The sequence below is a fragment of the Staurois parvus genome, unplaced genomic scaffold (assembly GCF_062004578.1).
Source record: "Staurois parvus isolate SC_StPar_1 unplaced genomic scaffold, SC_StPar_1.0 ptg000049l, whole genome shotgun sequence".
Lineage (NCBI taxonomy): Eukaryota > Metazoa > Chordata > Amphibia > Anura > Ranidae > Staurois > Staurois parvus.
The window spans coordinates 2,282,490-2,295,840 of NW_028317845.1; the positions used below are offsets into that span (position 1 = coordinate 2,282,490).

The 13,351-nt window shown below is 42.6% G+C and overlaps 1 protein-coding gene across 1 annotated transcript in view; it reads right to left on the reverse strand.

Annotated features, from left to right (window-relative positions):
- CROCC2 (ciliary rootlet coiled-coil, rootletin family member 2) overlaps window positions 1-13,351 on the reverse strand; it is a 158,310-nt gene that overhangs the window by 24,505 nt on the left and 120,454 nt on the right. Inside the window, exons 25-29 of the mRNA XM_089665869.1 lie at window positions 12,896-13,055; window positions 12,108-12,275; window positions 9,129-9,480; window positions 7,762-7,931; window positions 6,570-6,681 (exon numbers count right to left, since the gene is read on the reverse strand). Coding sequence (XP_089521995.1) covers window positions 6,570-6,681; window positions 7,762-7,931; window positions 9,129-9,480; window positions 12,108-12,275; window positions 12,896-13,055 — 962 coding nt within the window. The remainder of the gene's footprint in view (window positions 1-6,569; window positions 6,682-7,761; window positions 7,932-9,128; window positions 9,481-12,107; window positions 12,276-12,895; window positions 13,056-13,351) is intronic.

Genomic DNA, 13,351 nt, shown 5'->3' on the forward strand with positions numbered 1-13,351 from the left:
AGATCGGGGGGCATAGTCACAGATGGGGTGCTGTTTTTGCGTGAGTGCTGTTTTGATAGAGTGCTAAGAAGCAGATACAACAACAAGAAACTCTACTGCATCCCTTCCTTTAGATTGTAAGCTCCACGAGCAGGGCCCTCCTATTCCTTCTGTACTGAAATGTATTGTAATTGTACTGTCTCCCTTATTGTAAAGCGCTGCGCAAACTGTTGGCGCTATATAAATCTTGTATAATAATAATAATAGATAGACTGCAAGCAAACACCCTGGGAAACATCTCTTACAAGTCTGAGTCCCACTCCGTGTACCTTTTAATATGTCCCCTCTACTCCTCCTTTTCATATTACTATCCTGCGTTCCCAAAATCTCACTTACTGTCAGGGCTCCCAGGTGTGACCAGAGGTGTGTGACTGACGCAGGGAAACGCAGACTTCAGATATGTGATAAACAATATAATTTATTAACACTAACCATACAAACATAAACGCAGTGCAATACTAAAACATAATACAGTGCAAACAAACCAAACCAACCACCCACAGATAACAGTACATACAAGCAAGCGTCGTCAGGCAGGCCGGGTCAATATCAATAGGGCAGGTAGGTAGTGGGGGAGCAAGCGGAGATGGGTCGGGGTCACAGGCCAGGTTCAGCAGGTAGCTAGCAGCGTAGTACAGAGGGTCAGGCAGAGGGATGGTCAGGGTCACAAGCCAGGGATCAGAACAGGTAGCAAGCAGCGTGGTACAGAGGGTCAGGCAGAGGGATGGTCAGGAGCGAGCCGGGATCAGAGCAGGAGAAGTCAGCAGTGGTTCAGATCAGGCAGGGTCAGCAAAGGAACAGAAACAGGATGCAGGACAGATACAGGGCCCAGGACAAACACAACACCAAGGCAGAGTCTGCAAGTCTGGCCATCCCTTAAATACACCAGTATCATCAGTTCCAGGTGTTAGCTGGCTGAAAGGTTGAGTCTCTGATTGCTGGGAGCACCCGCTGGCCAGCCCTGGTACTGCAGATCAAAAGGCAGCTGAGTCCCACCATTGCTGGCCAGTCCATTCCTGACACTTACCCTTCTGCTCCACCCCAAAACTTGTACCTCTCACCCTCACTGCTACCATCTCCCTACTACTGCTCTCATTACCTCCTGGTGATACTTTACTCTCTTGCTGACCCAAACACCAGGACTGGAAGGCATGTGCACTCGTGTACATCCTGCTCCCATGTTACTTTCCTCACCCTTCTTCTTCTCCTAACCTCTGGGGATATTTGCCCAAACCCTGGTCCTCCAGTATCTCACCCCCACACCAGGCATCCTCGTTCTTCCGATAATAGCCGCAATCCCCTCAATTTAATATCAGTCCACGTGCTCCCAAAACCACCCTCCCTTTTTCATGTGCGCTCTGGAATGCCCGCTCTGTCTGTAATAAGCTCACCTCTGTTCATGACCTTTTTGTCTCTCGCTCCCTTAACCTACTAGCAATTACAGAAATCTGGCTTCAAGCAGCAGACTCTTCTTCTCCCGTAGCACTTTCCTATGGAGGCCTTCTCTGGACCCACTCACCCAGACCCAGTGGTCGGAAAGGTGGTGGAGTTGGTTTGCTTCTATCCCCACTGAGCACCTTTCAAGTTCTCCCTAATCCTCCCTCTCTATGCTTCTCTTCTTTCAAGACTCACTGCATCCGGCTGTTTTCTCCCATTTCTCTGAGAATTGCAGTGATCTATTGGCCTCCTGGACCCGTGTCCCGCTTTCTTGATTATTTCTCTGCCTGACTACCCTACTTTCTGTCCTCTGAACTACCCACTATCATTCTCGGAGATTTTAACATCCCCATTAATGTCAACAACCCGGCTACATCCCAACTCTTCAACTTAACCTCATCTTTTGCATTAGCACAATGTATACAGTCCTCCACTCACTCTGATGGGAATACATTAGACCTTGTTTTCTCCCATCCCCCTTTCCTCTCTCTAATCACAATCTCATCATCTTCACAGTGTCCTCGTCTTCAAACACCTATCCCTCAAAGCGGCAAACAAGTACCCACAGAAACCTTCACAACTTGAACCCTGCTCTTTTCCACTCTGCAACTGACCAACTCTATGACAGAATCTCTCCCCTGTCCTGCCATGACCTGGCCACTGCTGTCTACAACAGTTCGCTTTCATCCACATTAGACTCACTTGCTCCTCTAACAACACGAAGCAACAGACCCCGACCGTTACAACCTTGGCAGACTGACGACACCAGAAATCTTAAATGATATAGTCGTGCGCTGGAGCGATCATGGCGTAAAACCAGATCTCAACAAGCATTCACCCTATATAAATCTGCTTTCTTAACGTACAATTCCTCCCTTCATGCTGCCAAACAAGCCTACTTTGTCACTCTTATTAATACCTTGTCATCCAGTCCTCATCGTCTCTTCTCTACTTTTAACTCTCTACTTTCTCCACCTCCACCTCCACCCAGTACCTCACTCACTGCTCACGAGATTGCAAATCATTTCAAAAACAAGATTGACGCAATTCGTAGGGGCATCGCCACTGCACAGACATCCATTCCACTTAGCATACCTTATACTAAACCTCCCTCAACACTTTCCTCTTTTGACCTTGCTACTACCGAAGAGCTCACTAAGGTATTCTCAGAAGCCCATCTCACTACCTGCCCCCTGGATCCTGTCCCCTCACAACTACTACGGTCACCCTCTTCTTCCATCCTATGCTCCCTCACTCACATCTTCAATCTTTCCTTCTCTACTTGTGCCCTCCCCTCTAAAGCATGCACACATCACTCCCATACTTAAAAAGCCCTCTCTGGACCCCACCAACCTGCACAACGTAAGACCCATCTCCCTGCTGCCATTTACCTCTAAACTACTAGAACGCTTAGTCTACAATCGCCTGAGCTCCTACCTCACCGACAACAACCTTCTTGACCCTTTACAGCCTGGCTTTTGCTCACTACACTCCACTGAAACTGCCTTACTAAAACTCACTAATGATCTACTAACAGCTAAAACCAATGGCCACTACTCCGTACTCTTACTTCTTGACCTCTCTGCGGCTTTTGATACGGTTGACCATCCCCTCCTCCTCAAAAAACTCCACTCTCTTAGTCTTAGAGACTCTGCTCTCTCCTGGTTCTCCTCCTACCTATCACAGCACTCCTTCAGTGTTACCTATAAAGCTGCCTCCTCCTCTTCACTCCCTCTTTCTGTAAGGGTCCCTCAAGGTTCTGTCCTTGGACCTCTTCTCTTTTCCATCTACACCTCCTCCCTTGGTCACTTGATAAACTCCCATAGCTTTAAATACCATCTCTATGCTGATGACACACAAATCTATCTTTCTACCCCTCACCTCACCCCTTCAGTCTCCTCTCGCATTACTAACCTACTAAGTGACATATCGGCATGGATGTCACTCCACTTCCTCAAGCTCAATCTTTCCAAAACTGAGCTCTTAGTATTCCCCCCAGCCCGTGCCCCCTCCCCTGACTACTCCATCAAGATCAATAACACAATCATCAGTCCCTCCCCTCATGCCAGGGTACTAGGTGTAATCCTAGACTTCCATCTGTCCTTTCAGTCCCAAATCCATTCAATGTCCAAATCTTGTAGACTTCACCTCCGTAACATCTCCAAGATACGCTCATTCCTAACCTCAGAAACCACTAAGCAACTTATTCACTCCCTTGTTATATCTCGCCTTGACTATTGCAACTCCCTCCTCATTGGTCTACCTCATCGCAGGCTATCCCCTCTTCAGTCTATCATGAATGCTGCTGCCAGACTCATCCACCTTACTAACCGTTCTGTATCTGCCACCCCTCTCTGCCAATCCCTCCACTGGCTTCCCATTGCCCAACGGATAAAATTCAAAACATTAACAATAACATATAAAGCCATTTATAACTCTGGCCCAAATTACATCACCGATCTTGTCTCTAAATATCACCCAAACCGTACTCTCCGCTCCTTGAAAGACCTCCTACTCTCTAGCTCCCTTGTCTGCTCCTCCCAAGCTCGTCTCCGGGACTTCTCCAGAGCTTCCCCCATCCTCTGGAACTCTCTACCTCAAATTATCAGACTATCGCCTAATCTGGTCACTTTAGGCGATCTCTGAAAACCTATCTCTTCAGGGAAGCCTATCCTGCCCTCAGCTAATAATGGAATCTTCTACTCTTCCAACCAGTCCATCCCCCACAGTTACTACCTTTTTTACCACTTGCCCCTCCCTCCTAGATTGTAAGCTCCAAGGAGCAGGGACCTCCTATCCCACTTGTATTGAACTGTATTGTTGCTGTATTGTCTCCCGTTATATTGAGCAAACTGTTGGCGCTATATAAATCCTGTATTATAATAATAATACAGTAAGTGAGCTTTTTCACCATAGGACAGTAGATGTGCTACTGGTGAGATCACCAAATGCCTTTGCTGAACTGTTGTAGAATACATTGTACTGAGGAATACAGCTATCTTGTGAACTAAAGGACGCATAACCGTATACACATAATTTATACTTGCCCAAATTACCGTTTTTGTCTGTTTGAGCACATAACAAAACAGAAACAGTTCATGACATACGAAAGCAATAACAATTACTTTTTTGTTACAGAAATACAGGCGGGATATTGCATGCAGACTCCATGTTGTTACCCTTGTGTATGAATGACATGTAAAAATCTTTCATCATGTCTTTCACTTTACATAGTTCATTAGAGAGGTTGGATTTTAAAGAACAAAAAGTGCCGTTCCACATTTATGTCATAATCTTAGCCTTTATGTTAGAGCCTGTGAAGATTCTCCAGTGGAGAACAGGATCAAGTCGTTCCCTTCACATCTCCTTGCTAAGGTTGCAGGGTCACACCCTTTTAAAACATAGCCCGGGGCTGCAAAGTTTTCATTGCTGAGAGTTGTACATAACATAAACTGAGGGATAGAAAATATGTCATCAAATACTTTTAAAGGTTAACAGACTGATTAAACTCGGCATACCTTTGACTGTATAATATTTTTGTGTTTTTTCAAAAGAAGAAATTAGGCGTAAAATGATTCTTTGTAATGTCTGCATTTCACCTCCACGAAGCTCTGCTGGTGAACTTTTTTGACAGGTGGTGATTGTAATAACCTGCTGTGGAAGCTCATGTTTCCTTTGTAGCTTAGTGTATAAATAATGTAGCACATATAAATAACTTGACGATTCTCATTCAACCGGAAAATTATCCTAATCTAGTACCTGCATACATAGTGTTATTGATGGAGAAGATCTGAAGTCTTTCTGTCATTTGAGTGGTTGGAGGCAGGAGAAACCCATCAGCCAGTGGGTAAATGTAAAGAGAGAGCTATGCTATGGCTGTTATACCAAGTACTGGTTATTTCATCATCATTTCTCATATTCATACAATACCAGCATATTACAGAACACACTGACCATTTAAATCATTCCCTGCTCTATGGCAGCTTGCTATCTGATGTCATGCAGACACCACCAAAGCACTAAGTAAACAGAAGCCAGTTACACACAGAGAGAAACTCGGGCACTGTCCGAGGGCCCGGGGTCAGTAGGGGGCCTCATGAGATGCCTCTGGTTCCTTTATCATAGGCTTTTTTAAGTTTGGGCAAGGACACAGGGGCCCCATGATCCTCTATTGCCCGGGGGCCCCATGAGTTGTCAGTCTGCCCCTGGTTACACATATATGCTTGGGCAAAGAAAGTGGGCCTTAACGTACAGCCACTGCACATACTGTATGTGTCCATTGGTTGCTTCCAGCACACTTGCTGAGCTATTTTTGACAACTCTCAAACATGCGACTGCTGTGAAAGCCAATCACAGCTATCACGTGATTGGGAAGCCACTCTGCCTCAAGGCATTAAAGCCACCAAGAGGTGGAGGAAAGGGGTTAACAATGGGAAGATTTATTAAACTGGAGCACTTAGAATCTGGTGCAGCTGTGTATGGTAGCCAATCAGCTTCTAACCTCAGCTTGGTCAATTAAGCTTTGACATAAAAGCCTGGAAGCTGAATGGTTTCTATGCAGAGTTGTGCCAGATTTTGCTTGCTCCAGTTTTAGTAAATCTCCCCCATTGTGTTTTTCTTAGGGGGAAGCTAAATATTGAGAGGAAACTTAATATATTTAGGAAGCCAATGAAAACAAGGCGAGATCACTGCAAGGCTAACATGTTCCCACCTAGATAATGTATTGTCCCATCCCTTAAATAACACCTACACCAAGTAAATATTAAATGTGATGTTTAGATTGTAAGCTCCACAAGCAGGGCCCTCATATTCCTTCTTTACTGAAATGTATTGTAATTGTATTGTCTCCCTTGTATTGTAAAGCGCTGTGCAAACTGTTGGTGCTATATAAATCCTATATAATAATAATAATGTTTGGAGTGGCTCCACTACCAGCATATATTGGAGTAACGTTTCTGACATATTTACAAGCAAATCCCAAATTAAAAGTGTGAACCTGAGGAAATTCTAGCACAACAAATGTGTGGCTACACCTGGCAGGGATAACAGCTTGTCCAGTAATGCGGTCATTGTTCAGTAAAATATATACATACCTTCTTGGAGCTCTGTGACCTGTCTCTGGAGTTTCTGCAGCTGACTCTGTAATCTCTCACACTGATCTGTGCGATCATCCAGCTGTCTACGTAGAGACAACCCGGTATCATCCTGTCAGAGAAAGGAGAAGCTGTTAACAGGATGCATTTTAATATTCAATGGTAAAACTAAAACATATTTCTTTGACATAAGCAACAAGTCTACCAATGATTACCAATATCTACCAATACCAATGACAACAGGTCATTTCCTAGCTTGGTGAGGAAAAATTGCCCTAGTCAAGCACTCAGGAAAGCCATTCATTACCACTGACTACAGTATATAAACACCAAGGCAAATTCCAGGTAAATATAGAAAAAAAAACAAACAAACATTTATTTCAATAACGCATTTACTTAAAAAATAAGTGTATTATAAAATATGATTAACAGAATTGGCTTAAATCTATCTTTATATTATCTTCCCACAATTCCCTGTACAGCAGTTATCAGAGTAGAAGGATCTATATAATCTATCTATGCGATACAGCTATTCAGGCTTTATTGCATTCAATCTATTCCAGTGCTGTCAATCTGTCATGTTTCAATGCATCTCACAGGACAAGAAAAGTGCCATCGTTTTATCAGTAGACAGATGACACCGACAAGGCTGCAACAGAAAATGCAGAAGCAAATTGGCAACTTGTTCAAATATACCTTATTATATCAAACATATCTGTTTTTAACTCCTTGGCATTTTTAAATCACTAATTTGGAGCCGGAGTTAAATTTTGCTAGTTATTATAACAAAACTTTAGTAAAGTCCCAACCACGGCACCACCTGCCTGGAGTTTGCATGTGCTTCCTGTGCCTGCATGGGTCTCCTCCGGGTACTCCGGTTTCCTCCCACACTCCAAATACATGCTGGTAGGTTAATTGGCTCCTGTTTAAATTGGCTCTAGTATGTGTATGTATGAATGTGAGTTAGGGACCTTAGATTGTACGCCCCTTGAGGGTTAGGGACTGATGTGAATTCACAGTATATATGTAAAGCACTGCGTAAATTGATGGCGCTATACAAGTACCTGTAATAATAATAATACTAATACATTTCTTTTTCTTTCCATTAAATTAATTAATGGATAAGTAATTTATCCTCTTAAACACAGTCACATCCAGTGAGGTCACAGTATTATGCTTTCTAGCTCCTTACCCTCTCCCTCTGAGTGTCCCTCAGTTCCTGCATAAGGTTCTTTAGCGCTGCTTTCACGGTTTCAGGTTCAAGCTCAGGGTATGGAGAGCGGCTGCGATCTGGGGAGCCACTGCGGGAGCTTGGTGTTCTCCGTCCTTCCAAAAATGTACTAACTGATCCAGCAAGTCCTCCTGTATACATAAATGTTTTAGCACTTAGTGATTTTCCAGTTTACGGGGCACATGTCTCACATCTTCTTCAGCATAGGTGAACTATGTTGTTTATTTTCCACATGTCATCACATGTGCACAAAGAAAAAGAATATGGAAAAATAATAGTTTATATAGAACGTCAAATGCCACCATCTGAATCTTAGATTTAAAGTATACATACTGTAATCCCTTGTTATATATTGCAACCTACAACTTCTTATGTGTGGTGGCAACATTAGTTTTCTTTTTTCAGGCTAACTGCATTTTCAGAAAGTACTGAAAATAATCTATTGATCCTGTTAGAAATCTTGTGTCTTTTAACCTTCTGTAGAATGAGCTGAAATCCCATGCAATGATATCAGTTTACCCATTTATCTTCTATGAATTACAAAGCAATGCAGTTCTACTGTATGTAACTGAGATGAAGAGGGGAAGCTACTAGTCTAATTATATTAGGCTACCCGGGGCCCCTCACCCCCCCTTTCCCTTCCACTCCCATTCCCCCCCCTTTTTCCCCCCACCCCCTTTTTTTCTTTTCTTCTCCCCACCCCCCCTTCCACCCCCCCGCTTTTATATTTATTCTCTCATGTTCATCCCCTGAAAAAACAAAAACATTTTTGTGTACAGGCATGGGACACGGGTCTCTGGTAGGCTGCTAGTGCGGGAATTCCACCTATGGAGGCAGGGGTTATCTTAATGTTGTTCAGAAAGTTTTTATGGCTCTGGATTTTGTTGTTTTTGCTGTGGGCCACTGGCTGTCTGCACCTTCCCAGAGTTTCTGTAATTTTTTTTATCTCTTTGACTCCTCAGCTGCGTCTGAGTAGCCTTCTTTTTGATACATCTGTAAATGCAGTATGTACTCCTTTGTCTTTCGCTAAATAAAGAATTAAAAAAAAAAGAAGAGGGGAAGGTGTTTTTAGTCCAAAGCAGGAGAGCAGCGTAGGGTAACAATGCTGCTCCTTCATAGTGGAATGAGTGTGTGCTGTCAACCTGGTATAGGAAGTCAATTATTGGAATACCCACCAGATGAAAAAAAAAAAGGAAAAAAGACTGAAAAAGAAAACTAATAATGCCACCACAGGTTTTACTTTTACATGGGTATAATACTTTTTTTAGGGTAAAATTAGCCCATATTTGCTGTCTGTTTTACTTACAAAGCCCATTGGAATATCTCACCTTTACTGGGAGAGCCAGCTCTAAGAGGAGAGGGACTGCGACCCCTGATGCCCAGAGTGTTCCTGAATACTGAATAAAGGCTGTTTAATTGGTTTTCTGCATCCCTGCGTGCTGTCTGGATCCTGTTCAGTTCAGTTTCAAGCGCTCGCACTCGAGTTTCACATGCTCCAAGCTTGAGCTTGAGATCTGCAGCCTCACTTGTAACCCGCTGCAGCTGCTCCTGCAGTGTCTTGCATCCTTCCTGTAGCCTCTGCTCCCCTGCTCGGCTCTCACTGAGTCTCTGCTCAAGTTCTTTTTCACGCTGGCGGGAAGAAATCTCTAAAGCTGAGAGCCGCTGCTGCAGAGCCAATATCTAAGGAATTTAGAGAATATAGAAATGAGCAAAACTTGCCTGGTAACCCTGAAAAATTATCTCTTAATATCATCTGGCTGAAGTAAGTCTGCAGGCTTTCATCATATTGATTTCACTTTATTATATAAATGTATTTTTGGAGAATCTTTGCCACACATCATCAGCTTCAATAGGTAATGCTTACTGATTTTCTGATTGTGTTGAAAAACAAATAAACCGTACAATACTGCAGCACTCTGAGCTACTCTACCACAAATACCTTTAAAAAGTGTCAGTCATATTGGCCTTTGTTCAATCCTGACTAAACATTTAAAGGTCAGGCCATTCAGATATGGCCATACAGTCCAATGGCCAAACCAGATGGATTCTATAATTTAGAAACCGTTCTGAACTTCCAGATATGTGTGGCAAACAAAAGTCACATAACAACTATATAAAAAGACAGAGGTGTTTATCTTACAATAAGATTTTCATCCTTTGTTATCAATAGGTTAGTAGATAATTATTACAGTTGCAAGAAAAAGTATGTGAACCCCTTGGGATTACGTGGAGTTTTGCATGAATTGGGCATAAAATGTGCTCTGAACGTCATCTAAGTCACAACAATAGAAGAACACAGTCTGCTGAACATAATACTACACAAACATTAGATGTTGCCATGGTTTAATTGCACATAACATGTAAACATTCATAGTGCAGGGAGGAAAAAGTATGTGAACCTTTGCACTTAATAACTGGTTGACCCTCCGTTGGCAGCAATAACCTCAACCAAACGTTTCCTGTAGTTGCAGATCAGACCTGCACAACGATCTGGAGTAATTTTGGACCACTCCTCTTCACAAAACTGTTTCAGTGTAGCAATATTCTTAGGATGTCTAGTGTGAATCGCTCTCTTAAGGTCATGCCACAGCATTTCAATCGGGTTGAGGTCAGGACTCTGACTGGGCTACTTCAGAAGGCGTATTCTGTGCTGTTGCAGCCATTGTTTTGTTGAATGACTTGTATGCTTTGGGTCATTGTCCTGTTGCATCACCCATCCTCTGCGGAGCTTCAGTTGGTGGACAGATGGTCGTATGTTTTCCTGCAAAATGTCTTCATAAACTCTGGAATTCATTTTCCCATCAATGACAACAAACTGTCCAGGCCCTGAGGCAGCAAAGCAGCCTCAAACCATGATGCTCCCTCCACCATGTTTTACAGTGGGGATGAGGTTTTGATGTTGGTGTGCTGTGCCTTTTTTTCTCCACACATAGTGTTGTGTGTTCTTCCCAAACAACTCAATCTTGGTTTCATCTGTCCACAGTATATTTTGCCAGTAGTGCTGTGGAACATCCAGGTGCTCTTTTGCAAACTTCAAACGTGCTGCAATATTCTTTTTGGACAGCAATGGCTTCCTCCGTGGTGTCCTCCCATGTACTCCATTCTTGTTTAATGTTTTCCTTATTGTAGATGTGTCAACAAAAATGTTATGATGTGCCAGAGATTTCTGTAGGTCTTTAGCAGACACTCTGGGATTCTTCTTTACCTCATGCAGCATTCTGCGCTGTGCTCTTGCAGTCATTTTTACAGGACGACCATGCCTAGGGAGAGTAGCAACAGTGCTAAACTTTCTCCGTTTGTAGACAGTCTGTCTTACCGTGGACACATGAACATCAAGGCTTTTGGAGATACTTTTGTAACCCCTTCCAGCTTCATGCAAGTCAACAATTCTTGATCGTAGGTCTTCTGAGAGCTCTTTTGTGCGAGGCATGGTTCACATCAGACAGTGCTTCTTGAAACCAGTAAACCCAAAACAGGTGTGTGTTTTTTAAGGGCAGGACAGCTGTCAGCAACACATCCAATATCATCACACTGATTGGAGTCAAGGTTGGCTCACTCCTGGCTCCAATTAGCTCTGGGAGAAGTCATTAAGCTAAGGCCTCACATACTTTTTCCTCCCTGCACTGTGAATGTTTACATGTTATGTGCAATTAAACAATGGCAACATCTAATGTTTGTGCAGTATTATGTTCAGCAGACTGTTTTCTTCTATTGTTGTGACTTAGATGACATTCAGAGCACATTTTATGCCCAATTCATGCAAAGCTCCACGTAATCCCAAGGGGTTCACATACTTTTTCTTGCAACTGTATGTTTGCTTGTTGCCTTGATTAAACCCATGTTGGCTGAAAAATGTAAGCAAGGGCTACTTTATGTTTTACCCTGTATATTAATAAAGTCATTTATTTATTTTAAGATCCATTGCAGGTGCTGGTTTTTGCTACAATTGTTTTCTAGAGCTGCTTTGAGAAGTCTTTACCCTGTTGTGTACTAGTTAGCCAAGTCATCCTTAAATGTTGGAGATCAACTGCACTGAAATTTGTGAGAGCAAAGTGATGCGTCCTTCCTTCCTAGCTATCCATCATTTGGCTCTCTTTTTAAAAATATGTAAACACTATATTATCTAAAGAACAGTAGCAGGTAAGGTCCTGAAATATTTTTTTCTAAAATTGTCATAAAATATATAGACCAAACATCAAAAGCAGAAGAGATATCTGTAATAAGGGTTTACATTCACATTTTGAATCAGGAAGATAATATTACACATGGTTGTGTAGTACGTAATGGTATTTCAGAATGTCACACACCTCTCTACGAGCAGCTTCTCTCTCTGCCTCGCTCTCTGTAATACGTTGTCTCAGCTCCAAGGACTCTCTGCGGCTCTGCTGCTCTTTATGCTCTTCCTGCTGGATCCGTGCCTGAAGTTCAGCCATCTCTTGCTCCTTCTGGCTGCTCTCTCCACCCAGCGTCTTCACCTGTGTGCAAGGGAATAATGTACGTTTTCAAATACCCAATTTGTCCAGGCATGATATAATTAAATATCATTTAATTTCTAAAGGTTTATTTAAATTTATATTTTGAAATATATGAAGAACTATTATGTGGTAGGGCTACACACCTTATGCACAATTGAAATACTTATATGTAATAACAGTGTGCTGTAACCTAGCCAGTACAGTGAAAGATCAGCAGCACACTGACAAGATCCTCTCTTTGTTCTCTCCTTCTGTGAGCATGTGCAAAGTGTTAGACTGACAGCACCACACAGAACAATAAAGCCTGTTAACTGACACTGCAGGTTCTCCCTCCAGTCAGAATTTTGCTGTGTAGGGGATTATAGGAATCTGCTAAAAGCACTTTACAGAAAATACACACAATAATTTTAAACAAATATGTTACTGTATTAAAGGGTATTTCTTACATTGGGTTGGAGTTTAGCATAAGACAAGCTTTGTTTGAAGAGCTTTAAAATCATATTTCAGACACATTTCAAATGTCATTTATTGTATGTGCTTTTGGAAGCCGCAAAACTCTAGTATAAAACATGCAGAGACTGGCAGATATATTGGTAATTGAAGTGACATCTAATGCACACCTGTCTCCGTAGCTCTTGCAGCTGTCTTCGGGCTTCTATATGAGCTCTCTCCACTTCTCGTAGGCTAGTTCTCAGTTGTGCTGCTTCACGATCAACACATAGTTTTGCCTCCTGCAATACAGCCATTCGCTGCTGTTTTTCCTCTATTGCAACCTGCAGACTGTAAAATAGTGACCGTGTCATCAATTCAACAGAATCATCTATTCACAATATTATATACTATCCTCACTTAAAGGTCAATGCCACCAAAAACTGCTATTTCAGTTTTAGGCAGGCGTCTATGGGTTATATCAAACAGCTTTTTAGATCTCTTGAAGACTCCAGTTGTAAGATTTGCCTTTACCAGTTTGTGTCTCCAGCTCCATCCTCACGGAAATAAGGAAGGTGGACTAACCATTGGGTTATAATGAAAGCCATATAGGCCTTTGTAATGGCATCACCAATTGTAACGGCATC